This window comes from Xiphophorus maculatus, chromosome 16 (genome assembly GCF_002775205.1).
Source record: "Xiphophorus maculatus strain JP 163 A chromosome 16, X_maculatus-5.0-male, whole genome shotgun sequence".
Classification (NCBI taxonomy): domain Eukaryota; kingdom Metazoa; phylum Chordata; class Actinopteri; order Cyprinodontiformes; family Poeciliidae; genus Xiphophorus; species Xiphophorus maculatus.
The window spans coordinates 750642-777983 of NC_036458.1; the positions used below are offsets into that span (position 1 = coordinate 750642).

At 45.2% G+C, this 27342-nt stretch overlaps 2 protein-coding genes across 10 annotated transcripts in view; one reads left to right on the forward strand and one right to left on the reverse strand.

Annotated features, from left to right (window-relative positions):
* The first annotated feature begins 59 nt into the window (after positions 1-59).
* Positions 60-12850, forward strand: LOC102223505 (zinc finger protein 646-like). Of its 9 annotated transcripts, none has more exons than XR_002754139.1 (5): positions 60-307; positions 4228-7005; positions 9045-10154; positions 10245-10652; positions 10760-11048. XR_002754139.1 is itself a non-coding variant. In XM_023348969.1 (5 exons), the coding sequence occupies exons 2-4, from the start codon at positions 4457-4459 to the stop codon at positions 10321-10323; spliced, it is 3738 nt and encodes a 1245-aa protein (XP_023204737.1). In that variant the 5' UTR covers positions 60-307; positions 4228-4456; the 3' UTR covers positions 10324-10335; positions 10956-11040. The 9 variants fall into 9 exon arrangements, 5 of the variants coding, with proteins under 5 accessions (XP_023204737.1, XP_023204736.1, XP_023204734.1 ...); XR_002754140.1 differs by having other exon boundaries at positions 10763-11048; XR_002754138.1 differs by having other exon boundaries at positions 10245-10845; positions 10958-11047.
* A 4435-nt stretch (positions 12851-17285) lies between these two features.
* The window catches only part of LOC102220115 (syntaxin-1B), a 48512-nt gene continuing 38455 nt past the window's right edge, over positions 17286-27342 (reverse strand). Inside the window, exons 8-10 of the mRNA XM_005812472.2 lie at positions 26449-26586; positions 26258-26368; positions 17286-25190 (exon numbers count right to left, since the gene is read on the reverse strand). Coding sequence (XP_005812529.1) covers positions 25110-25190; positions 26258-26368; positions 26449-26586 — 330 coding nt within the window. The 3' untranslated portion in view covers positions 17286-25109. The remainder of the gene's footprint in view (positions 25191-26257; positions 26369-26448; positions 26587-27342) is intronic.

The following is a 27342-nucleotide window of genomic DNA, read 5'->3' on the forward strand; positions in this document are numbered from 1 at the left end:
AGATTAATTTACATAATTATCAGACTAATATCTGAAGATGTTTTCTTTAGAGGCGGGGTTCGGCTCGGTTTGGACCTTGATGCCGCGGAACACTGTCATGTTTGGGATCATGCGCCGCGCCGCTCGACTCGCCGCGCGCGGCAGCGGCAGGAAGTGTGCTGCTGAAGCGGCGGCGGGGGGACACAGCAGAAAAAGTCGGAGGGTGAGCAGGAGGAGAAAATAAGCATGTCTAGTCTGTGAAAGGTGCACAATCTGTGGGTCCAGGCCGTGCATCCTTCTGCTTGCGGGCGCAGAGGCCAACCGAGGGGTGAGTTTGTGACGGAAAACGGAGGAAAGCCGATGTTTTCCATGAAAGGGGGGCCGCGGTGTGTTTGTCGGGATCTTTGTGTAGCTGGGAGCTAGCTGCGCTGCTAACCGCGGCTAGCTGCTGCAGCGGAGGCAGCTTTCCGGCACTAAATGTGGAGGAAATTCCGAGATCAGCCTCCAAGCCGGACACGCAGCTATGCGGGACTGCTGGATGTGCGTTTTTCTCTTGCTGTTTGGTTGTCCCTAACTTCCGCTTTTCTGTTTTCTCTCATCGCGAAGATGCTAATCGCTAGCCAGGCGCTAACCGTTAGCTCGGCCGAGCATCAGCTCCCTCCTCCGCCTCCTCTGCTCTAAATATCCGTTATTTGACTCTGAAATGACCGCAGGACCCTCTTCCGGGGTTCGGCACCATGTTGGGTCGGTGGACTGGGCTCGGAGCTCGGTTGGACCAAGGAGGGTCTGTGTTTGTGATTAAAAAGCGAGCTAACCCCGCTAGCTGCGGTAAAATGGCTCGCCGCCGCGGCTGAAAGCCATTTCAGATATTCGTGGGTCTCGGTGGGAGTGGGCTGATGGCTGCAGGTGGCGCCCCGCATCATGTCGGGAACACTCGGTGGTCCGCCGCGCCGGCCGTCCCCCGCAGCGGAGCGGGATGACGGAGCGCGGCTCCCCGCCCGGAGAAGAATGTCCGCGGCTGGAAATGTCGGATCGCCCCGCTTTGTCCGGATGGACTCCTGCCGAGGCCGAACCGGGGCGGGAGGAGACGGGCCAAGGTCAGGCGGCCCCGGGCGGCTCTCTGGGTCCGGTCCGGCTCTGTTCGGGCCAGGAACCGGGTGGGGAACCGGAGCAGCAGGGGGACCGTTAAAGCGGGTCAGACCGGGGGTGTGTGAACGGAGCCGGGCCGTTCCGGTCGGGTTGAGGCCTCAGCAGGTTTGTTTACATGATGAGCTGAAGGGAAAATTGTGATTGGCTGCAGCTCAGCTTCACACCTGAACTCTGAACCCGCTGCTGCAGCATCATGCTGAGGTGTGAACAGTTCCTGGAAAACCGGGTTCTGGGATCATAAACTGGACCAGAGCCACCATGGCAGAATCACGGGGCTCCAGTTGGCCCGTCGCAATAAACCATAAATAAAAACTAGCTCAATCATTTTCATTTTCATTAATTATCGTTTTTCTCTTTCTACCAAATCTGAATGATAAAAGTCTCCAGTCTGGTGTTTTGGTCTCTACTCCATTTGTTAGTTTATTTATTTTGGATATTTAAAATGTCTTCCAGTTCTCGTGTTAAATGTTAAGTAGATTTTTTTCCATGAATTAATCCTTTTATTTCTGTCAATTATGACAGAAATAAAATAATTAATCGTTAAAAATTAGAATATTACATCAGACTGATTTTTAAAAAACTAGTTTTAAAAACAGTAGTGTGGTTTGATGTAAAGTGTGTTTAATACTTATAGACAATTTTAAAAATGTGCTTTTAACAATAATGTACTCTATAATAATATATAAAATCAGCTTAAATATGACTATAAATGAGTTTATTTCTGATTGGTTGCATCAGAAAAACTTTTATTTTTCTAATGTTGTTTGCAGGAAAACCGTCCAGCTGTTTACACTTATCGGTTTTTATTGCTTTATTATCAGCATGGAGCCCAAATATGGACCAAACTCTGAAGATGGTTAAACATGTAAACAGTAACTAATAATAGTCTCTGTTCTATGAGTTGGTCACATGGACTTAAAGTTTTATCCTGATATCTTTGTGATGCTATTGATAGTGATAAAAGTGACAATACACTGCAAAAACACAAAATCTTACCAAGTATTTTTGGTGTAGTTTCTGGTGAAAATATCTTAGTACACTTGAAATAAGATAAAAATAACTTTCATTTTTCATTTTGATGAAAAAGTTTTATTCATGCTGGCAGGTTATTTCACTTACAACAAAACATTTTTCCTGCCGATGGAATTAGAACTTTTTCATCGATATTGAGGAATTATTGATTCATATTTCATGTTGAAAAGTTACATTTAAGATATTTGTATTAGAAATGATCTTTGTGTTTTCTATAAATATCTTAGTATTTACTAAGGTTTTGTTTTGCAGTGTAAACACAATTGATTACTTGTTTTTTAAATTAGCTGACTGACTGGATGGCACAACAATTATAGCTTCACAAATTCAAATAACGTTCCTGAAAAACTTTCCCATTTGTAATGAGCGTCTTTAGGACAACAGTCACACAAAGAAGAGAGATTTATATCAATAAACTGCACACAGTAACTGTACTTCCTAATCTATTGGTGTTTATTGATGGTTTCGTTAAACAGTGGAGAAAATAATAAAACTCTTAATCCTGATAATAAGGACAGTTTGTGGGGTTTTTAAACTTTATTAATTTGAATTTATTGTGACAATGATAAATCAAAATTCTAATCATAAGAAATGTATTATGACAGATGATGATGGATGGATGGCCAGCCCTACTGTGGTATCAACCATAAATAAGAAAACAAAAAGTTTTATCAGCAGCTTCATGTGAGAGAAAGTGGAGGGACAGAGAGGACGTCCAGCTCTGAGTGGGATCTGCTCCTGTTTGCTGTTTTATTGCACCTCCTGTCAACCTCAGGCAGGTGAAGCGCTGATGGTCACATGACCCAGAACAAACACGGGCCGGGTCAACACTGGAACCGGCTGCTTCCTGCTGCTTCAGGGAACGGACCAGTCAAACAAAACTCTTTCCTCCTCTTCTTTCAAACATGAGCCTGATTTTAACTCGGCTAATATTGGCTGCCACAGGATGTCCAAAGTGTGGCCCGGGGGCCATCTGCAGCCCTCAGAATGATTCTTTGTGACTGTGACGCCCAACGACAATCGCAGCTTTGGCCCATAGAGACACTTAGATTAGAACTGTGATTGATTTATACAAATAAACCTGCTGAATAAATAGAATCTTTACTGTCATTGTAACATCAAACATTGAAAAACAAGACTATGAATAAAAAGTTAACTGAAAACTCAAATGGACATAAAAACAGGCGAGGTCAAACTGATCACTGAGCGAAGTGATGGCTGATCAATCAAATCAATCAAATCTTATTTGTATAGCACATTTCAGCAGCAAGACATTTCAAAGAGCTTTACATCATTACAAACACAGAAACACAAAGTAACATAGAATCAATCATTAAGTCAAGGTCCATCAATAAATTTGTAATTGATTACATTTCAAATACAATCCTAAACAGGTGGGTTTTTAGTCGAGATTTAAAGGAAGTCAGTGTTTCAGCTGTTTTACAGTTTTCTAGAAGTTTGTTCCAAATTTGTGGTGCATAGATGCTGAAAGCTGCTTCTCCTAGTTTGGGGATGCAGAGCAGAACCAGAACCAGAACCTGAGAGGTCTGGAAGGTTGATACAACAACAGCAGATCTTTAATGTATTGTGGTGCTAAGCCGTTCAGTGATTTATAAACTAACAACAGTATTTTAAAGTCTATTCTTTGAGCTACAGGGAGCCAGTGGAGGGACTTTAAAACTGGTGTTATGTGCTCTATCTTCCTGGTGGGTAAAAACAGTTTCTCAGTTTGTCGGTTGTAGCCTTTAGCGATCTGAAACAGCCGTTGAAGCGGTGCTTGTCTGCGGATCGATGTGTCTTTGTGAATTTCCTTTGATGTTCTTGAAGCATTATTCATTTTTGGTAGCTCTTTTTACTGTGCAGCTGGAAACCAAGCACAGTGACAATAAATCACAATAAATAACATTAAATATTGTGAAAATAAGTAGTTCACATTGCACACCCCAGTACTAACCCTTGACTTTCCCAATAATTGAACTTGTAAACTTTTCCCATCAAAACTAAAGATTACTTTGGATTGGAAGCCGTGTGAATCCATCAGTAACTATGTTCTTCTTCTCTCCACAGTGATTCCTCATTGGCTGGTTCCCATCGCTCCCTGCTGGCCCGCCACCCCAAGGCGGGCCGTGATTGGCTGGATGTCCTTTGGTGGTGGAATATGGCCTGGAGTCTCAGCTAAAGAGCTAAGCAACCTTGTCTTCTCCCCTCTCCCATCCCCCCCGACCCCCCAACCCTTCACTGTTCATTACTACGTTGTGAACCGTGACTCCTTCCAACTGCTTCAGGGTAGAGTACTATGGCAATGCATGATATGAGTCGTGCCAAGGGATTCCCCTGTAAAGAATGTGATATGGTCTGCCCGAGTACTCCAAGTCTTCTAGAGCATATGAAAGCACATTATCAGCAGGAAGAGAGCGGTCGTTTTGAGTGTGAACAGTGTGGACGGATTTACAAGCACGCAGCCAGCCTAGCCAACCATAAGAAGTCTCACGAAGTGGGTTCGTTCCAGTGTCCAGTCTGTACGCGTACGCTGCCGAACGCGGTAGCTCTGAAAAACCACCTTCGGATCCATACTCTGTCCCCAAGCAGTGCACACGCAGAGGAGGAGAACGAGGAGGCCCCTGAGGAGGCGGGCCAAGACGAGAGGAGCTTCGGCCTGGCCCAGGACCTCTCGGATGGGTTTGGCCGTTCCCATCTGAACAACAGTGGTGTTGGACATAGTGTCCTACCTGGCCACGAGACAGACGACCACGGGAAAAAAGGCTCCCCTGAATCTGACGACGCCTGGGACAGACCGTTCAAGTGTGACCAGTGTGACCGAACCTATCGGCATCACGGTAGTCTGGTGAACCACAAAAAGTGTCACCAACAAGGAACTATTAAGTGCTCTGTGTGTTTTAAACAATTCAGCAATCTGGCTGCGCTAAACAGCCACGAGAGGACTCACTCAAAGTTCAAGACTCCAGGGGCGACCATGGTGAGCAGCGGCGCTGGCAGCAGCCTCCATGATTCGGAGCGCAGCGCCGGCTCACAGTCATCTCAGAGCGATGAGTCTGCCTCCTGTTTCTGCCACCTGTGTCAGATAGCGCTGCCGAACAAGGCAGACTTCCAGGAGCACATCCTGCTGCACAACACGGCCTCGCCCTCACTCGGACTGCCGCGCAGCTTCCCCGGCATCATGCCTCACAACCTGAGTGCCGTGCGGTCCCCGGCGTACACCCCGGCACTGGGTGACCCTCTGCCCCTACCCCCGCTTCCTGCAGATAAAAGGGGCCCGTACGACCCAATCATGGGTCCCCCAGTCAACAACCCCATTTACACATGTGCATACTGTGGGGCTGGACACCCAGACCTAGAGACTTTAAAAGTTCACTATTTAACTCATGATCCTCATCCACCCTCCCACAGTCAGGACAGCTCCATACTCAACTCGGACACACTCAGCTCTGGATCACAGGGCTCAGTGGCATCGCCCTCTGGTGGCCGGGTGCCTCAGGCCAATTCTCCAGATGACGAAGAGCGCCGCTTCAAGTGTGGAGAATGCGGCAAAAGCTATCGGCATGCAGGGAGTCTGGTCAATCACAAACGATGCCATCAGACTGGCCACTACCAGTGCACCATCTGCTGTAAGCAGTACCCCCACCTGGCGGCCCTTCATAGCCACCTGCGGAGCCACAAGGGCCGCCCCTCCAACCAGCCAATCGGCAACGACAGCAGTGACTGGCTGTCTCCTGAGCCGCTCACGCTGGATTCCCAGCAGAGCTACGTCCAGGAGGGCAGCACCACAAACACTCCAATCTCACTGCCTGGAAACCTTGGTGATTCCTCTCACTTTGTGCCGGATGGCGGCCATAGCAGCGGGTTGGACTCCCTAGAGTTCCATGATCGGTTTGACGGCAGCTCGCTTTCCCAGAGCAACTCTACTCACCGACAGGCAGACAGACACGTGTGTGCCGACTGCGGCGAGATGTACGGGGATGTTTCGGGCATCAAGTCGCACATGTGTCCCCGCCGTGGACAGCAACAACCGCCACAGCAGCAGCAAAGCAACATGTCTAATGGCTTCATGGGGAACATGAACTACCACAGCTCTGGTGGGACATCCATGCCCTCCGGGAGCTCCAGCAGCATTAAAGAAGGCAGCAGCCAGAGACCCTACTCCCAGAGCGGGGGTAAGAGGATGGGCAGCAACGACAAAGAAGACGACGATGATGGAGAGGTGTATCAGTGCTCGGTATGTGGCAATCACTATGCCAGCCTAAGAGCTCTCAGAAGCCACCTTCGCAGCCACGCCAATAACCCGATAGGAGCAGGACCATCCAATCTGGATCAGGACTGGAGGATGATCTGCTCCACCTGTGGCCAGAGCTTCTCCAGGAAGCAGGACCTCCTGAATCACCAGTTAATCCACGGCCCCCAGAGGCCAGACGGCCAGCAGCAAGGTATCACCGGCGGCTCAGCCAATGGCAATGACAAGATGGATGGACGTAACCACATATGTGTGGACTGTGGCATGTTTTTTGCCGACCAACACCACCTGGTCACTCACTTGTGCCCCGGTAAGAACCGAGGAATGAATAAGTCTGGCCTAAATGGAGGCAAAGGGATGTCTGGCAGTGAAGGTGTAGCTGGAGCCAGTGGCGATGGGCGCAGGCCAATGGTTGATCAAAGTGACAAACCACACAAATGTGACCAGTGTGGACGAGGATATAGACACCCCTGCTCGCTCCTCAATCACAAGAAGTCTCATAAAACCGGCGTTTTCCGCTGCCTGGTGTGCCAGAAACGCTACTACAACCTGCTGGCGCTAAAGAACCACCAAAGGACCCACTTTGACCTCAAAAGGTACGCTTATAGTTCAATTTTAAATGTCATGAAACAGTGGAGTTAAAAAGAGAGCTATGGAGAATTATATTACATCATCTGAAATTCCACAAGAAATCTCAAAACATGTTAACTAGTCTGTGAACGGTTAAATATGATCGTAAATGTCTTGAAAGCTAAACCCTGCAACTTATTTGAAAAATATGTCTTTAGTTTGAAAATCTGGATTTGCTGTTTCCAAAAACATCATGCTGTTTTTCAAAGAGATGAACAAACACTGTTAGTAGAAACGTGGGCTCCCTTTGGAGGGGCCAGTGGGGCTGCACATTCTGGGCAAGGGGAGGTAAGGGATGCCAGAGCATTGATCAGTCGATCAGTAGGATGGTCATGAAACCACCGGCATCCAAAAATTGGAAGGCCAATTTCCATTATGAGTAGTTAAGCAGGTTTTTATCCATGCCTTTGGGTAAAGGGAAGGCGCATGCCGGTCCACTCTTTGAGCAATCCTGGACATTAAGGTCATCACGGTCCTGTTGTTGCTCTGTCTGTTGTGACTGAACACCAAAGGAGTCAGACTTCATCTGTACAGGATTGCTTACTACTCGCTAAGTGAAAAACTTGTTTGTTGTTGGCCTCACCAGAGACGTCAGCTAGCAACAGCATGAACCTCCATCACAGAGTGATCAGTCCATCCATGTCCAGCCTAGGTGAGGTTTCCTATGTTGAGTAAAATTAAGCCACAGGCTCATGTGGTGGTGGCCTCCCGTAATTTCTTTAATTCTGGATTCCCACCAGCCCGAGTTAACCCGCTTTAATCCAACTCCAGTGTTTCTGCCTAGACAGTCCAGTTTATTTGGGCAGATTGAACTATGATGGAGACCAAAAAAGTGAACTCTGGTCCGCTTACAAACGTAGGTAAAATCTGAGGCCACTCTATTTTTGTTGACATTTGGTAAAGAGGGAATTTGTGCTCAGTGTCTTCTTCACAGGTTTTTGTGTCATTTCTTTCAGTGGTTCTTGGTTCAGCGCCCTGAACTAGGGCAAGGGGGGGAACAGGCTGCTCAAAGGGTTTGGTTGGTTTGACTCAGTGTAGTGTGTAAGAGAGTCATACCAGCTGAAAATGTAACAAATATTGTACCAGTTGAACCGATACCAAACTATCAGTTTCAGCTCTGCAACTTTAACTCCCTTAGATCCCAAAGACTTTGGTTTCAGATTCTTCCTCTGCTGGGTTGAGTGGCTGTTGTTTTTGGTTGGGCCTGTAACGGTGTCTGGGCTTCAGATCCATGGCTTGAGCGCATTCTTTTGATGTTCTGCTATGTTATACTAAAAGATTAACTCTGTTTATGTTGAAATACTTGGCATGCCTTGGATTACATGCCTTGATCCAGTTTAGACCCGGCTTCAGCTTGGACCTTCCAGAAGTGTTGTCCTTCATCCAGATGCAGCGTTGCTAACCTAAGTCCTGCTGCCATCTTGTTTTAGGGAAAGATAGTTTCTCTTTCAACTCTTCCAGTCATTGAACCTTTAACCTGCTAACTGGGGCCATTAGAGCTCTGGGGTGTTTGGTCATTTCTGTCCGCTTTGGACTGAATCTGCTGGGATGTCAGCTGTCTGAGGTGCTTTTCTGTAGAGTAAGAAATGTTACATTCTTTACAAATGATGACCTTATTCTCCAGTTGTGGGATTGCTCATGCTTTTTAGTTACAAGCAAGGGCCAGGTTTAAGAAAACCTCATCAACACAAGCATCCATGTCCTGGTAGGACCTCTGTTAGTTTGTCTCTTCCAAAGTACACCGAATGCATCACAATGTGCAATTGAAATTGGTTGAAAGTAATGCTGCTTATGTTTTTGTTTTGAAGAACTTGATCATGTTTTTTTAGTCAGTCTACTTTTTAAGATAAAAACATGGGTCCTAGAAAGTATCCTTGTGGAACACCACAGGCAGTATCTCACTTACTTCTCTCTGCTAACAGTTGTATGTAGTACAGAATTTTCTCTTTGTAGGAACATTGTGGTTGTTGTGTGTCTCCTTCATGTTTTGTCGTCCCTGCTCCAGGCACAAGTGTGAGGAATGTGGCAAAGCCTTCAAGATCCAAAAGCAGCTCATCAACCACCTTCGTCTCCATGAGGAGCACCGGGCCAAAGGTCTTGTCCGGACCGGTCCCAACGGTTCCCGCTTCCAGCAACCTGGACCATCTCAAATGCAGACAATGAGAGCGGAGTCCTCAAAGGGCCCAGTCATGGGGGTCAAGTACAGCCATCAAGGCTTTAAGAAGCCTTACTCGTCGGCCGGGACCTCCAGGCCCCAGAAGTTTGACCCTGCTGAAAGTGGGCGAAGACCGTTTGCCTGTGAAGAATGCGGAAAGACGTACCGCCACGCCGGCAGCCTGGCCAACCACAAGAACCTTCATAAAATTGGAGAGTACCACTGCAACGTTTGCAACTCCACGTACCCCAACCGGTTGGCCATGAAGAACCACCTGCGCCTCCACTTTGCCCAGAAGAAGCACAACTGTCAGGAGTGCGGCAAAGGTTTTCGCACTCAGCGGCAGCTTGCCACTCACACTACAGCTGGCTTGTGCAAAGGCCCGCAGGGCCCTGGGGCCCAAATGGACTTTGAGTGCGACGGCTGCTGCGAAGGATTCGCCACGGCTGACGAACTGTCTGCTCACGACTGCCCAGCTCAGCACCTTCCTTCGTCTTCCTCCACCAGCAGCTCAGCCAACATCAGCATGGAGAGGAGCTCTGTGGACATGGATTCTGATGAGCGGCCGTACGCCTGCGACCTCTGCAGCTGTACCTATAAGCACGCTAGTTCCTTGCTCAACCACAAGCACACCCACAAAACCGGAAACTTCCGCTGCAACTTCTGCGACAAGCCCTACACCAATTATATGGCCTTGCGCAACCATATGCGCATCCACACGCAGCGCAAGAAACACATCTGCCACACGTGTGGGAAAGCTTTCCGGTTGGCAAGGTTCCTGCGTAACCACCAGAAGGTGCATGAGGAGGGCGCCACGCCGTTCGGCTGCCCCAGCTGCGGGAAGAGTTTCCAGGGGAGGTCCGGTCTGGCCCGGCACCGCTGTGGGGACAACCAGGTAGGCATGGAGGTCAGGAGGAAGGCCGCTGCACCCCCAGGAGAGGGAGAAGAGTGTCGGTACACGTGAGTTCTCGTCAGTTGTTTGTGATTCTTCGAAGTTGGAACAAAAAGAAGTAGTGCAGATAAATTTAGGTCTCTACGTGTCTATTACAGGTATATGATCTCCAATCCGGCTTCCTTGGGACCATACGCGTGCCGGAATTCGGATTTTTCTGAAGTTTGGACAGATTGAATTAGAGACCAGATAAGTCATCCCCGTTTGCTTTCAGTTAGCATATCACACATTGTAGTTTGTAGGCTGCCTTCAATCATTCATGTCATGTTCAGATGTTGTTTACATGCTGTTTTCTTCTCTGACTGAAGCTTTCCTCTGTGTCTGATCTGATGGCTGCTGAGCAGAATGAGGCTGCTGCATTTTGATGTTTGTTTGGGAAGAGCAGGGAGTATTTGGAGCTAGCTGCACTGCACATGTCCACACGTCGGCATTACCAACCAGGAATTTAGGGTAGCTGTGGCCGGTTCTTCCAATGGGCAGCAGACTCGCTCAGTGCATCCCTTTAGGTACCGAGGCAGACCGAGGCTGTGTGTGCAGTGCAGGAAGCAGCAGATACTTCCCACTTTCCTCCTGCTTGTGTGTCCATGTCCCCGTCCCTCACCCGTCCACACAGCAGTCCCCCCCAGTGACCTGTGTAGAAACGTTAGCTGGTGCACCAGTTTGTAGAAAGCTCTGAGCCGGATTTCAGATCATATACCTGTATGTAAACTTTATCAGGTGATGTTGCATGTCTGCCTCCCGTCACTAATTTGTCTCTGTCTCTTCCCCGCCCCTCCCCCGCTCTCTCCTCTTACCGTTTGTCTCTGCACAGATGTGATCAGTGTGGCCGCTCCTACCGCCACGCCAGCTCCCTGCTCAACCACAAGAACACCCACACCGTCGGCATCTACCACTGCGCCGTGTGCCTCAAGACCTACAACAACCTGCTCGCCCTCAAGAACCACCGCCGCATCCACTCTGAGACCCGCCGCCACCGCTGCCATGACTGTGGGAAGGCATTCCGCGTCTCCTCGCAGCTCTACAACCACCGGCGGGTCCACCAGAAGCAGCGGGAGCTGACCTGCCGGTCCTGCCAGCGAGCCTTCCCTACGCAGGCCAGCTTCAGGCTCCACATGGAGATCACCCACGGCCAGATGCCGCAACCCCGCCAGCCCAGACCCCAGCAGCACCGGCCGGGTGGCTCCCAGGAGCTGGGCTGGGGGTCGGGCCTCGACCTCACCCTCATGCAAGAGCAAGGACTCGATCCTGGCAGCTTGGCTAAAGGCCGTGGCCGCGAGGGCAACGATGAGGTCGCCAAGCCCCACATCTGCAACCAGTGCGGACGCTCGTACCGCCACGCTAGCTCACTGCTCAACCACAAGAACAGCCACAAGACCGGGACCTTCTTCTGCTCCTCCTGCCAGAAGGAGTTCCCCAACCTCATGTCCCTCAAGAACCACCGGCGCATTCACACCGAGCCCAAGCGCTACCAGTGCCCGGACTGCGGGAAGTCGTTCCGGGTGTCCACGCAGCTCATCTGCCACCGCCGGATCCACACCAAGGAGAAGCCCTTCTCCTGCCAGCAGTGCGACAAGCGCTTCTCCTCCAAGTCCAACCTGCGGCACCACATGAAGGTGCACTGGAGTGGCACCACGCCGCCACCGTCGGCAATGGCAGCACCCAATTACCTGGGCATGCCCGGCGGACCTTTCGTTTAGTCTGAGCGGGTGTCCAGGGCGGTGCCAAACCGTAGCTGAACCTTCGTCCTCCTCGTTGTGTGGTGGCAGTGTGTGCGAGGACAGATAAACACAGACCTTCTGCTAACCATGCCTCCCTGCATGATGCCCCCCCACAGCTGCAGCGCCTGAGCCTGACCCGGACTGTGGGGTCGTCGGGTCGCTGCTGGTTCCTCTGGTGGCCTTCGTCAGTGTTTTAAAGCCTTCTCACTCTAAAACGTAGCACGAGTGGAGCTCAGCTGTCGGACCTTCACGCCGCCATCGGGCAGCAAAGACTCGTGGGACTTTTTCAGACTTAAGACGCGTATGTGTGCTGCAGCAGAGAGACACTTCCTATTATCTGGTTCACACACACGGACTCAGAGCGGATGATTTCTGTGCCAACGTGTTCGTTAAAACGTATTTCATTCGCATTTATCAAACCACAGATACGTGTTTGTATCCAACAGTGTCCGGATTTACCGTAACAAGTTCTCCTACTGCTCTACTCTTTCCTCCGCCGCTGACGCTGCACAGGAAATTTGGTGTTCAGTCCTGGACCAGTCTCAACATTCCCGGTCCAACCCTGAAACGGTGCAGATGCTGGAAGAACATCTGTTTGCTACGGTGGCTCAGAGAGCTCAACTTCAACGTTACAGATTTCCAGTTACAACTTTCAGCTGAACTGGGTTGAATTAAGTGAAATCAGAGGAAAAAACATATCAGAAATTTAACATTCAGAAAGAACAGCCAGATTTCTATTTCTATTTTTATAGTAGTGAGACTCAATTTAAACGTATTAATTTCAGGGCCAGAAATTAACTTGCAATTTACCGTATTTTCCGCACTATAGGGCGCACCTTTAATGAATGGCCTTATTTTAAAACGTTTTTCATATATAAGGCGCACCGCACTATAAGGTACATATAATAGCCGCTACAGTAGAGGCTGCGGTTACGTTATGCATCCATTAGATGGAGCTGCGCTAATGGGAACGTCAACAAAACAGTCAGATAGGTCAGTCAAACTTTATTAATAGATTACAAACCAGCGTTCTGAGAAAACTCCGTTCATTCCCAAAATGAATAAACAGCTGTTTTAATATTTTCCCCGAGGTAAAGTCAGTGACGTGGTATTCGTTCGTGTGCGGATGGAGAGATTACATCTTTTCATAAACCGAAAGCACCAAGAAGGACCGCATCTAAATTAATTGATGTTAAGTTCACGTGCTAGCGCTGTTGCCTTCATTCGAATAGTAATTGTACTGACACTTCTACTTGCTGCTCTCTGTTCAACAACCAACAATGAAACGGTACGCTTCACGCAGTCATATATCCCAGCATGCACCACGCGCTTCTTCTTCTACGGGGGAAAATGAAGTCGGCGGCTGCTTACCGTAGTTGCAAGACCTGTTGTGGCTCAATATTGGCCCATATAAGGCGCACCGGATTATAAGGCGCACTGTCGGCTTTTGAGAAAATTGAAGCGTTTTGGGTGCGCCTTATTGTGCGGAAAATACGGTAATCATTAAACTGGCAACAAAGTAAACATTTTCAATTTAAAGAAACTTTTTTTGCTGCTAAATTATTGACTAAGTTCTGGTTCTGGAGACCTTTCCTCCTCCACCAGAACCAAATCTGGGTTGAAGTCTGAAATCCTGGTTTTGCTTCAGCAGCTTCTCCATTAGTAAATGTTGCAATGCCTGTTCTGTACCAGTAGAGGGCGACGACATTAAAAACCCAGCGCAGTTCTGGATCACAGATGATCTGACATCAGTTCCTGTTTCTGAGGCGAACTTCCCTCTACTGTTATAAATATCAGCCAAACGTTATTAATACACACGACGCATGTAAAAGCTGCATATTTAACCTTCATATTTTCTAAAAACATGTTTCTGAAAGAACAAACATTTTAACTTAATAAAGATAATTAAACTTTTTTTTAAACTTCACCCACAAAAACAGTGAACATAAAAACCATATTGGGGATAAAATGAATTGATCATCTGAACGGTTCTTTGAGCGGATCCTGAAGATTCGGTTCCCTTTAGAGAGCCGGAAGTCCCGTCGCTGGTCAGAACCCGGGTTTACAGAAATTCCTCCATGTTTGTCCTGCTGGCTGTGGATTCAGCCTGCAGCGCCACCTGCTGGCTAAACCAGCAGAACCTGCGGTCCGTGTGTGTGAACTGTATCCCGAACTCGTATCTCTGCGCCTTTGACCGAAGGAAGCAGATCCTGTAGTAACTCATTTATTTATATGAAGCTGATTATTGATTATTGATGATTAACTCGTGTATCGGACCGCGCTAGTGTTTAGGCTGTGTGACTTTAGAGCCGTGTCGATGTGAAGCGCCCCTCCGCTCGGAGCCGACAGACTCATCCGGATCCTGCCTTCTTCACCCCGTGACGTCACGCCGACTCCCTGCTTCCGGACGGACTTCCCGGCCGAGTCGGCGGGACGCCCGGCTCTGTCCCACTTCCTGTATTTATTGGTGTTTCTTTCCCGTTTCTCTTATTTAACTGTTGGAAGCCTGTGTGTGTCTGTCAGCGTGTCGAGGAGCACCGGTGCTAGTCAAAAAATAAAAATAAAGTGAAAGCCGTGCAGTGACCGTCAAGTGCTGTAGGAGTCCATGTGATCTAGAACACAGAAATATCCCCATCCGCCGTCTGTCCTCCGACACTTCCTGCCTGCATCTCAGTAGATTAGAGAAGAAGAAAGTTTGGAGCAGCTGTAATCCTCCGTTTGAAGCTCGAACTTTCTGTTTTCATGCGTATATATGATGTAATGCTTACTATACACTTTTATAAACTATGTTTTGATAATTCATTTCTTAACAGAGAACTTGTCCATATACTATAACCCTTACTGCTGAGTACTGAAAATAAATAGATGAGAAAAAATAATCAGTTTACGAGTCTGATTCCTGGAGAAACAGTCCAGCAACATCCCTGACAATTGTACAGAAGACCAGAAGTGTCACAATTCAATAAAAAAATAAAATAAAACATTTTAACTTTATTATTACATTATATGAATTCTGTCACACAAGTAATTATTTCCTTGTCCCTCATTGCAGCACATTATGGATTTCTCTGTGATGGTCATGGGGCGCAGTCAACTTCAGATGAGTAATGGATTAAACAGGATGTGCTGTCTCACTAAATCCTGTATAAACTATCAGATATTTAATAAATGATTCATACTTTATAGTTACTCCACATATCACATATTTTGTTTTTATGTGTTTTATAAACTAGAAATAGAAATATTGTTATGTTGGATTGTGGCACTTTTGGGTTTCCATGTTCATGTTTTTCTCAATTTTGTGTGGAGAGTGAAGAGCGCTAAATTATAATGAATACTTATGAAATAATTAAACATTCATTTTTAAAACTGGAAATAATTGGAAATTTATTAAATCAGTGATTCTCGAGAAGAGGGACAAAACATTAAAGCACAAAATGTGAATAAAATATACACAAAATACATTTTTTTCAAATAACTTCCTAAACTAACCTGGGCCATGTGAACAACAATAATGTATGTTTTCCTGGTGTTTGCTGAATATTTTTTATTTTAAACATAGTAGGTGGATGGTGTCTTTAAAATCCCTTGTCCTGGACCAGAACTCAATACATTATAATAGTTTAAAACAATTAAAGGAATAGTAAGATAATATATTATGACAATTAAGTATAAATATTCAAATAAATAACTATAAAAGTATAAATAAATTGAATTACAAATAATTTTTTATATATTTTCCAACTCAATTGTAATTTGTCCCAAGTGTTTGTCAATACCGTCAGACAAAAAGAGTGTAAAAAAATTTGGCATTATTGGGGGCATCAGAACTTCTGAGGACCCCATGACGTCTTCCTTTCTCTTCCTTTGCTAACAGGGCTAGGCTAGGCTAGTTAGCTTATGTTATTCTTTAGTTTTTTCTTCTGTTTAATTCCTAAGTTGTTCGTAACAGCCATGATGTGTCAACACCATAACTGACAATTTACAAAACTTTGATGAAGTTTTGCAAAATAAATGTTTAATTTCTGTAAACTGTAAAGATTTCCTGGACCTGATGAGCTACAATATGGCCTCCTTCAGAATAACATCATATAAATTGAGGTAGTTTGTCATTTTGTCGACTCCATCAGAGTTTTTAACTGACATTGTGACTCTTTCAGTGTTAATGTTGACTAATCTTATTTAAATATGCAGTTAATTCATTTTAATGTATTTTACATAAATGTCATTACTTCACATGCATCAAGTTTTTCTTTTTACCCACTAGTTTGTCAAAACCTTCAGTTCTGTGTCAACTCCCTCACATGGACTTTATGTTGTTTTTTGTTTTAAATAATATTTAATATTTATTTAGAAACATTTGTCTGTAAAACTGAGTAAAAATATCACTACTAGGGTCATTAAAAAATAATTTTATTTTTATTTTTGTCAGATGGTGATGACAAAGTTCTGGGTCAGGTCCATTGAAAATTTAATTTTCAAAAAAATGTTGCAATTGGTAGCCTGCACCTTGGCATTTTTACATTTCCAAAACATTATTTGTCATATTTGTATACATAAGCTTGAGAAATAATTTTTTAAAAAAAGGGAAAATTTAAACCCATTGTCCCACTTCTCAAGAATCACTGAAATATTGAATTAATTATATGTACCTCAATTAACTGTTTTTCATTTTAAGAACTATATTATTTCATCATTTCATAAATAATTCCATAATCCTTTGATGAAGCACAAAATGGTGGGCGGCACAATTGGGAACCCTGACATCTGATTGGCTGCTTCTGCAGAGACCCTGACGTCTCTTGGTTGCCTCAAACATATAGTAAATTAAAATGATTATTTCTTAGATTATTTTAAATTGGCACTCTTCACTCTCCACAGTTTTAGTTTCGACGTGTTTCCATCTCCCACATCAGCAGCTGCAGAGAGGACAATCCCAGGCCAGCCACACGGGGGCGTGCAGGAGTCGCATCAAATGTTGGTGACGTCATTTTAGAGCCGATCTGACGTTTCCAGTCATATTGGAAAGTTTTACTGCTTTGGGCTGAAATTGGATTCCTTCGGTGTTCCTCACGGTTCTGTCCTGAGTCCGCTCATGATCTCCATCCATCCATCCATCCATCCATCCATCCATCCATCCATCCATCCATCCATCCATCCATCCATCCAAACACAAAGCAATAATGATCCCATGACGCCACAGAGTACACTGAACAATCCTTTTCTTTATTAATTTTTTGTTTCATTTCAATATGTCTGTCAGGGTTTGTTTTTTTAGTTTTTATTTTAAATTAAAATTTTGACACACTTATAAAAGACAGCATCTGCATAGAGTTGTCATCTTAAAGATCCATGAAGAGAGGAAGGGCGAGGCTTGGGGGGGTAAAGGGAGGAGGGGGAGTCAGGGGGGGTTAAAGAAGGGGGGGGGGGGAATACTGGCACGTCACATGAACTAAACAGAACAGCCAACAGCAGTACGAGAGAGGGGGCAGGAGGGGCAGGAGGGCAGCGGGGGAGGAGGGGGGACAGATCGCTTTACATTACGCTACGCACACATACACACACAAAAAAAACGGGACACGAGTTGCATTTCCGGTCAAAGTTGCGTGCAAAGAGCGACGTCACTGTCCTCTTTCTGCGGTTTTTTACTGTGCGGACTTTTTTTTCTGATCTCCGTCTCTTCTCTGCCGTCCCCCCACCTCCTCCCCCAGCACAGCATCAGCATGCAGCCGCCTAAAACTAATAACAATAAAACAAAAACTGTGGCGTATTTCCCCCCGGATCATGGCGTCTGGACGGCGGGATTCCGCGTCGGGAGTTCCTGCTGGAGAGCGCGGCGCGTCGGCCGGCCTGGTCGCCTCTGCATGATAAGGTCAGCCCTTGTTTCTCTGAATATTGCACGCTTTGTTACGAAAGGCCTGTGTGAGGCTGGAGACCGGGCCTGGAATTGGGTGGCGACTCCGGCCGGACCGCAGACCTCGAAGCCGCCAAACGGCCTGACCGCGTAAAGCGAAAAGAACTACAACTGGTTCACTGGGAACGTAGCTAGTTTATGCTGAGTTTAGCTAACTTTGACTAAGTTTAGCTTGCCTTTACTGAACTCAGCTAGCTTTACTTAACTTTAACTTTTGCTTAACTTAGCTAGCTTGTCCTGTTCTATGCTAGCTTGTCCTGTTCTATGCTAGCTTGTTCTGTTCTATGCTAGCTTGTCCTGTTCTATGCTAGCTTGTCCTGTTCTATGCTAGCTTGTTCTGTTCTATGCTAGCTTGTCCTGTTCTATGCTAGCTTGTTCTGTTCTATGCTAGCTTGTCCTGTTCTATGCTAGCTTGTTCTGTTCTATGCTAGCTTGTTCTGTTCTATGCTAGCTTGTCCTGGACGGTGCTAGCTTGTCCTGTTCTATGCTAGCTTGTCCTGGACTTAGCTTTTGCATCCCTTTGACGACTTCAAGAAACCAGCGTCACAATCTCCTCCAGGAACTCCTCTGGGAATAAAAAATTGGGAAAGTTGGTTAGTAGGAAGACTGTGGTGGAGTTCTGAAGTACGTAACTCGGATTTAAAGCTAGTTTTAGTCTACTGGTGTCTAGTGAGAGCATGAAGATCAGCAAGAAAGTCCCTTTGCTTTGGTGGATGTGTGCTTTTTCTCTAAAGTTGATGCGTACCACCACCACCGATTCTGTCTCAGAGTTGCTGATCCCAGTCCACCTGACCTGTAGTTTACAGACTGTCTGGGCACTTTCATTTGGATATGGCTATGAACTGGTTGGACTGAGTCGGTTTTAGAGGACTGGGTGCAGGCTAAGTGGGAACCAGACAGGAAAAGGTCGGATGTTTGGCGGAATGAGGCGGAGAGACGACGTCCGACAGAGAGGTGGTGACCCTGAACAGGACTTCCAGAGGGACCAGGGCGTGGCTTCTAAGGCCCTGGAGGCGGGGTTTAGTTTCCTAATATGGAGGGAAGCACTTTCATCAGAGGAGCCAGTGGGCGGGGCCTCTGGATTTGGGGTTATGGACGGAGGAGCGGCTGTGAGCAGACAAAGCGTCCAGACTGAGCGAGGCGGAGAACGACGGCGATGGAAGCTACACGGCGCCGTCTCTCTGCCGCCGACGGAGAGCGGAGGGGCGGGGCTTAGGACACGCAACGTCCGGGAAATAAAAGCAGCGAAAAAGGACAGACATCGAAATGCTTGTCAACTTTGACGGGAATAAATATCTCAGTAGATTTATACATAGACATGCAAGTCATTTTTTCTCTCTTTGAAGTTATTTACAATAATTACAGAACACAAAGATTCCAGTTTCAGTTTGACAAAATTGCGAGCATTCAATATTCAATATTACTACTATTATTTATGATAACATAACTCCTTTTGTATTTCTTTAAATCAAGGAATCGTGGTAACCTCCCTTTTTAAAAGTTTTTCTGTTTGATCACTTTGTGTGAAGCCGTTCACTCCTCCTGGGTTTTTGCAAATGTTTTTCTGCATTTTATTTGCCTTTTATGGTTAGAATTATAATAACAACAACAACTATAATAATAATAATGTTATTTAAGTGTATTTCTTAATATGGCAGGGACTATGTGGGTGTGGTCTATCTATTTGACCCCTCCCCTAACTCCTCCCACTCAGGAAATAAAAACACTGATAGAAACCAAATACTGTCTCGCTTGATGAAGAGAGCAAAGAGACGTTTGGATCAAGCATAAAAAAATCAGATCAGTTCAAAACAAGTCACAGCTTTTACTGCAACAAAAAAAATCAAAGTTTTCATGTAATCAGAGCAGGAAGCGCAGCAGGCTTTGTTTCCGAAAATCTTCCCATGAAGACAAAAATCATTGCAGAGCGGGTTCTGGTCCGACAAATGAGGAGGTAAAAAGTAGGACTGACTCATGTTTACTTCAAGCAAAATGACGATAACGGTTTGCCGCGCGTCTGGAGAAACACGGCGGGTTGTTTGGCTAACAGAGAGTCGATCTTTGGAGCCTCTGCGCCGCGACCGAGCCCCTCAGGATGATCCACTTCCTGCTCGCTCGCTTCCTGCTCTGACAGAAAAACGGCACCACGCCCACAGAAGCAGTAATGGCACGCGGCCATGTACACAGTCATACAAACGGCGTACGTTGGTGTAAGATTTACATGAAAATATTCATATATTGTTGTTTATATATTAGTCTTTCGTCACGCCGCGGACAACGCTCGCTGGCAGTTTGTGGAGCTGGAATATCTCAATGTTTTTATTTTAAACTTTCTCCTGGAAAACATCTGAATTATGCAAACATCTGGATACACATGCACATCTGCAACAAACCGCATGTTTGCAAACAGATTAATTTGTATTAATTCATGTTTCTCCAAGGTGGGACATCAGGTAGAGATGAGAAAGTTTTCTGCAACAATCCGAGGTCCGTTCCTGTCTACGTTCTCTTTTGGTTAAAATCATTTATAAATTCTCGTCTTCTAAAAGTTCTCCGGTGTTAGCGGTTAGGAAGGAGATGCAGAATATTTGGTTAACGGATCTCGGGTTATTTTTCAGCCTCAAAGCAACAGAAAACTGGCCTTTCTGGTAGATATCCTGGAATTAAGTTGAACTTTGAATTTAATTTATATATTTTCCCACAAATTTACACATAAATATACATCAGAAATAACAATAATCTATAATTTTAATAATTTTGTTTTGCTCCTGCCGCAGCAGCGCGTTGATCCGGAGGTGTGAAGACGACTGATTAGCTGTACAGGAAAACAAAATGACACCAAAACAACAAGAACAAGAGCAGTTATTGAATAGAAGAAGCACCACCGTTGTCTCCGGTTATGATTATGTGCCATATTTTCCACTAATCAGACCACAAACTAGCATCTACAGGAGAAGAGGAACTGGAGGCAGACATTGTTCAGATTGGTCGGATCAACTTGTGCAGGGAAAGACCATCATGCAGTGAGGGCTGGTGGTGTGTGGGGGGGATCAGGGCAGGCTTTTCACTTTTAGTTTAGCTTTTTTTAAATTGCTGTATCTGTTTGAGGAACGTCTCGGTGTAAACTTCACTTGCTTTGTGCTCTTCGATTCTAGCGGCGGACATTTTGAGAACACGAGTGGGAGGGAGAAGGCTTTGGTTTGAATCAAACAAACAGTGAACATCGCGTACATTTAGGGCTCTGATCCTCTTAGTCGCAATTTTTTAACAACTTGTGAAAACAGCTGCAACCCGGCGGACTGCAGTCTTTGCACGTTGAAACGAACCCGTGCTGCCAACACACGCTCACAAACGCGCCGTCTTCACCGAAGACGCAGGGAAACATGCTGCACACGCACAACGATGGGTGGAGGAGCAACCGGAGAGCAGCCTACAGGCGATTTCTCAGCAAACAAAGGGTGGAGTAAACAAGCCCAGCAGATAAAGGCGGGGTGAAATCCAGCGAGAAGTCCAGATGGACCTGAATGACCGAAGCTGACGGGAGTTTAGCCTTTCACATTTAAATAAAACACTCAATTATGTTCCAACAAAACGCGTCTAACAGAAATACTGAAACGCAGATCAATTAGTAACAGGTAATAAGTTGTGGCTAGTAGCTAATGTGCTAATCAAACAGGTCCGATGAGTGGTAAAGTGCACGGTAAGGAGGGCGGGGTGGGGTACAAAAACACCTTCATGCAAACTCCACAACGCTTTGCATGCCTTTTTTATTATTAACGTTATAATTATTACACACAGCAGGATGGAGGGGAAGGTCAGACTCCCAATACACGTCGCCATCTTTTTATACAACCAAACGACTACAACACAAGACAAGAGGACCGGGAGGGCCGGACACTCGGGCGAACCGACCCTCTGAATCATTTTGGTGACGTCGTTGTGGTTCGATGTGTTTTCAGGGGCCTGATGGATGAAACAGGAACTTTACAGAAAATATAGACACAAAACACAACGTCATTGTCAACAAACTGGCTGGTGCTTTGACGGCATCCTTACACCGCTGATGTTCATCCACCTCAACCACCACCAGGACAACCATCAACTGTCCAATAGACCATGGCGCTGAGGGAAGGAAAGCGCAGCTAACTTTTAAAAAAATCTGATGCATGAAGTTACAATGAGATTTTGACTCGCTAAGTCATTAAATCCACTTCGGTTTACTTTTATTTACCTGTTGGAAACCACTAAAAACCAACGACAACAGCTGAGAAAGGGTCCAATCATCCTGAATCTACAGATGGTCCGTTTGAGAGATTTGTTGGATTTTGCTGCTGGGAGAAGAGGGTGACATTTTGGTGAACACAGCAGTTTTGGTTTATTGAAGCCAAAGAATAAATTAAATAGACCCCAATCTTCTCCAAACCTGAAACTAGAACATCAAGCGCATCACAGACATCTAAAGCTAACAATGCTAACTTCTACATCTCAAGAAAAAACACGTTTTCCACTAAACAACGACTATGTCCTGGACTCTGTGTATTGAAGCTTATTGCTCTGGCAGAGAGTGCGGAGGGATCTGAAGGTGGTTTTTCCTCCAGCGTAGGCCTCAACAGAAGTACGATAACCTCCGTATCACAGAGCCTGAGCGCATTCCTCCAGAAACCTCAAACCCAACCAGCGTCCTGGCAAATCATGAACACCTCACCAAACATTTCCGAATAGAACAGCAACGTTTCAGACTGGGTATTATAAAAAGCTCAGTCTGAACAGATTCCTAGCGACTCAGTAGAAGCTTTATTAATGGAAGAATCCCTCAGAGTTCGGATAATCTGAGCAAATTTGTCAAATGTGACATTTTTAAAACATATGCAGGTAAAGATTTCCACGAGCTGCCATGAGACTGCATCACTCTGTGAAACAACAATTTGTCCGGCCATTTTCAGCTTTTCGTCCAGTACTGCTACCTTTTCAATAAACCCCAGGTTTCAAACACAGTGAAACGTTCCTACAGCATTTATGTTCTTAGTATTGTAAAACCTGGGAATTTGTCCCAGTGAGTCCAACACTGCTAACTCTAATAGCTAGCTGAAATTAGCTAGTGGTTCCTCATAGTTAGTTTGCATTCTTTGGGCAATGGGTAGGTTGCTACTGCAAACACAGCAAAAAACCTGTTTAAACTCACATTTTTACTGCAGGTATTATTTAATTATTAGCTAAAATTTCTTATCCAGGTTAACAAGGATTCACTTCCAAATTAATTTGGCTCACAATTACAGACTAATAAAGTACAAAATACGACACATAAATACTTTTTGTGTGGTAAAATCAAATGTTTTTACCAATATCTTTCCTTTAAGTTAGACTTAGCCAATGATTTGCAAGAATTATCTCTTTTTTTAGCTAAAGTCTATGATTAGCTAAAATGATCCCCAAGTTTAACAAGGATTAGCTTCCAAATTAGCATAATGTGGTTCACAGTTGAAGGCTAACAATCAAATAAATACTTTTTATTCCGTATAATTAAATATCTTTACTTCCTCTAAAATTAGAATTAGCTTATAATTAACAATAATTAGCTTCCAGACTGGCTACTTTTGGTGAGGCTAGAATTGGCTTATAAAATTTCAAGGATTAGCTTAGCTAGAAATAGTTTTCAATAATTTAAAAAGTAATTTTCTTGCTATGTTGCTACGAGCCACAAACCCTTTGTTGTATTTCTGAAATCTTTTCTGCCATACTGGGCCGGACACCACAAATGCCTTTCACAGATTTTAGAAAAAGTTTCTAGAAAACAGAAGATAAATCTTCAATAAGCTTCTACACAACCTACACAAACACAAGCTAATTCTACACCATGCAAAGCAGCTCAGACTAACCCTAACACTGGCAGTAACACAACATTCATGGGGTCTGTCTATGTCAGAAGTTAAAACATAAATGACATGTTCATGTTGTGAATGAATGTGTGTCACGTTGATCCACCTTCCAGGGAAATGCACCCATAGAGAATGTGAAATGGCCGTAGAAGCTGCCGTACTCCTAGTCCGGGCGGTTGGAGCATCCTGTCTCGGCATGCAGAGAGGAGTGATGCTCCTTTCACATTATCTACAGGAATGCCTTCATGTGTGGCAACCGAAACATCACAGCTTTTCCAACACAAACACCGGAGACACGTCGGATCGCACAAACTCAACGTTAACACAATGTTAAGCAGATACAGCACAGGATACGTCACGCACACACCGGAACAGCAGCACGACAAAAGCAACAAACGCTCGCCATCGAAACACAAAACGGCCACAGGACCATTGCCACACCCGGGTAACTGGTTTCGCCTGCTTGTTGGTTTTGATGCGTTTCCGTTATTTTTTGTTGACTCCTCGAGAAGAGCAGCTTGAGGATGACGGCCCTGGCTTTTAACAGATTCTCATTGGCTATCTCTGTGTTGGTAGGCGGGACAAGTCGTCTTTCTTGTATCTAAACTGCATAGATTAACTGTCCATCTCCACCCAGCCCTCAGGTATCACTTTGTCGCCTATGCTGGCCAATCAGAATAACCAGGACGGTCAGAGGCCCTCCCTCCCCAACTCTTTGGTTGGATCGATGCAACAGTCAGGGGAGTCTGACCTCCCCCTTGTCAACGCGGTGTTTTCCCAACCGCAGCCGGCTGTGAAAACATCTGCTAAGGGTCCAATCGGTCTCCGGTACCAGGCTGGCCGAGGCGAATGATGGGGCAAAGCAGCCAATGAGAGGCGGACTAGCTGACAGCGAGGCACAACATTAACGTCGTTCTCCAACTTCTGCAACCTTCGGGTTTTCTACATCTATGCATTAGCTGTTTGTTTTCTGAAATGAACGTGAGGAACCCGAATGACAGATTTGTCCCGCAGGACTCCCACCCAGCAGCCGTCACTGTCCTCGGAGACTCCCAAAAAAACAAACAAGGAACTTCAAAACATAGGAAAACAGCCAAACAAACAACAAAGTAAAAGTTATATTAGAGGTTATCATTTTTTACAGGTAGCTAACCCACGTGTTGCTTCATATGTTCAATACATTTACATAAATAGGTTTATTTTTCCCTCTCTTGTTGTGTGGATAAGTCACCTATAATGTGGTGTTACTGTGTTTTCTTCTTAGCTTTTTGTACCCCGCCCAAACCCGTGGTGTTTCCTCTTATTTGTGATTGGATTATCTCTTCCTAGCTGATTGGTTGTCGGTCTTGCATTTGTGTTTCAAGTTTTTTGTGTTGTCGTTGCTGTTTCTTTTCTCTGCTGGCTGTCGGTCAGTCGGTCGGCATCAGTCATCATGGCAGCAGGTGGAGGAACGTCTTAGAAACCCAGCGTGCCGCCGATGGTCGACGCCAGGACCACGCCCAGGATGACGCAGCAGATGATGATCATGATCTTCTTCTGCAGGGTGACAGAAGGAAGCAAACGCATGAATGATGAGGGAATGACATTCAGAACCACTTTTTTATTTGGGTTTTCCTCTTTAAAACGTTTAGCGTTGTCTTTTTGTTAGAAATCTTAGGCTGCATTCCCTCCAGCTCTGTTCACTCCGATTTAACCCGACTCCAGGCCGGTTGCCTAGAAAGAGCGGTTCATTTGAGGAGGCGTGAATTCGTAATCGAACAAAAAATTTAACTGGTCTGCCCACAAACCTTGGTCTGGGTTCAGTTGAAGGGACCGGACAAAAGCAGCACAGGGCATTCTGGGTAAATGCAACTGAAACAAACACGCTAGGCTAGCGCCTTTGAAGAGCCATTCGAACGACCGTGACGTCCTTAAGATTATTGGAAAGGGAAATTTGGACAAAAATTCTATAAAAGTCTTTCTGTGAGTTTGAACCTTCGGTTTCTGTCTTCATGAAGGCGACGTGTCGATGCAGGACGGCGGGTGCTGTTGTTTTGACTGGCTGTGCAAATTTCCATTTTTTAAAATGATTTTCTCACCATATAATGAGAGAACCAGAATAGAGTCTGAAAGTATGCTAGCAGAGTTAAATACTGAAATGTTAAAGATTCAAGCAAGAACTGCTAAAAACAGCATTTTAAGTTCAAACTGGAGAGTTAGTCGTCTGATAGGAATGCAATTCATCTGCAGCTAAAACCTCATTCTGGACATTAAGACACTGAAAGACCAACAGGAAGGTTTGAGTTCCTGAAGGGAGGCAGCTGCACCACTTCCTGGAGTTTGCAGTTGGAGTCCAGTCATTTGTGGGTTGAAGAGGCATCACTGTATTTGGAAGGCAGTGGACATGAAGGAGTCTTCATAGATGTTTACGACTGTGGTCACAAAGTGTCTTACGCTAAATGGAGGAATAGCTCCTTGGACATTTTTTAGATTCCAATTGGACAAATTGGTGTCTTTTAGCATTTTAGCTAAAAGACACCAAAGGAGCCGTTTGAAAAGGAGCCTCCTGGATTGACGGTGGGGTCCAGAGCAGAGTTTCATCAGGAGGGAAGCCAGAGTCTTACCTTGCGAGCCTGGCTCTGGTATTTTACGGCCTTCTTGGTGTCGGAGACGGCTCGCTCCACGTAGTCGACAGAGTGTTCTACGTTGTACTCAATTCTGTCAATCATTTCTCCCTAAAACAAACATCTGAATTTAAGCGACACCAAGCAACTCCTCTATGGGATCAGGTAGCTTTCTAACACCGGTGGCCTACCTGGCTCTCGACCAGCATGGCCATGTCGACAAACATGTCGTGGAGCTCACGGATGCTGTTTTCCAGCTTGATGATCTCGGTGTGTCGGGTCTCGATCTCGTTCAGGGCCTGTTTGGTCATCTGAGAGTCCATTTTGATCTGCAGGACAAGTTTACAGAAGCATATTCTGTCTTCTCTGCTCCGTCACAGAACGTCAAATAAAAAACCCAAAGTCTACAGAAGTAACTTTAGAAAAGAGGATAAAATCTAAAATTTGGGAAATAAATAGTAAATTATTAGAACATTTTTCTGCAGTTTAAATCTGCTCGTCTCAAAGAAGAGAAAAAGCTATACATCTACAATATTTATTGACTTAAATTTTATACCATCAACATACAGTTAAAAATGAGTTAATGGCTTCTAAGTTAGCTAGTTGGATAAGTTTCTCTGTATGGATAAGTTTAGCTGTACACAAAATACAAAAAAAAAAAAAAAAAATTTGCTAATTAGCCAAACAAACCGCAAATATAAAAATCCAGATTTGCTGGAACAATTTTGTGATTGGTGACAATAAACATATTTAATTAAATTGTGGGATTAGCTAAAACTAGTTTCTTAAAGAAGTGAAATTAGCATATGGTTAGCTACAATTAGCTTCAAAATAAGTAAATATTGTTTCATGATATAAGCTGAGAAGTCATTTATGGATGTGTTATCTTGGCTTTAGCTGTCAGTTTAGCTGAATCAGCTGTAATTAGCCTAAGTTAGCTTACAGCTAATTGTGCTAGCTGCAGTTAGCTTTCAGAGTAGCAAGGATTATTTCACTGTTAGCTAGAGTTGACTTCCTGATTGGCCTTGTTTGTTAATTAGCATCAGCATTTTAAATTTAGACAGAGTTAAATTAATCTTATGCTT

What these genes read in the sequence shown, in the direction of transcription:
- LOC102223505 (XM_023348966.1), top strand. Translation starts at nt 4,457, where the DNA reads ATGGCAATGCATGATATGAGTCGTGCCAAGGGATTCCCCTGTAAAGAA. An exon ending in ACCCACTTTGACCTCAAAAG is followed by an intron (nt 7,006 to 9,044) that starts GTACGCTTATAG and finishes TCCCTGCTCCAG; the next exon opens with GCACAAGTGTGAGGAATGTG. An exon ending in GGAGAAGAGTGTCGGTACAC is followed by an intron (nt 10,155 to 10,957) that starts GTGAGTTCTCGT and finishes GTCTCTGCACAG; the next exon opens with ATGTGATCAGTGTGGCCGCT.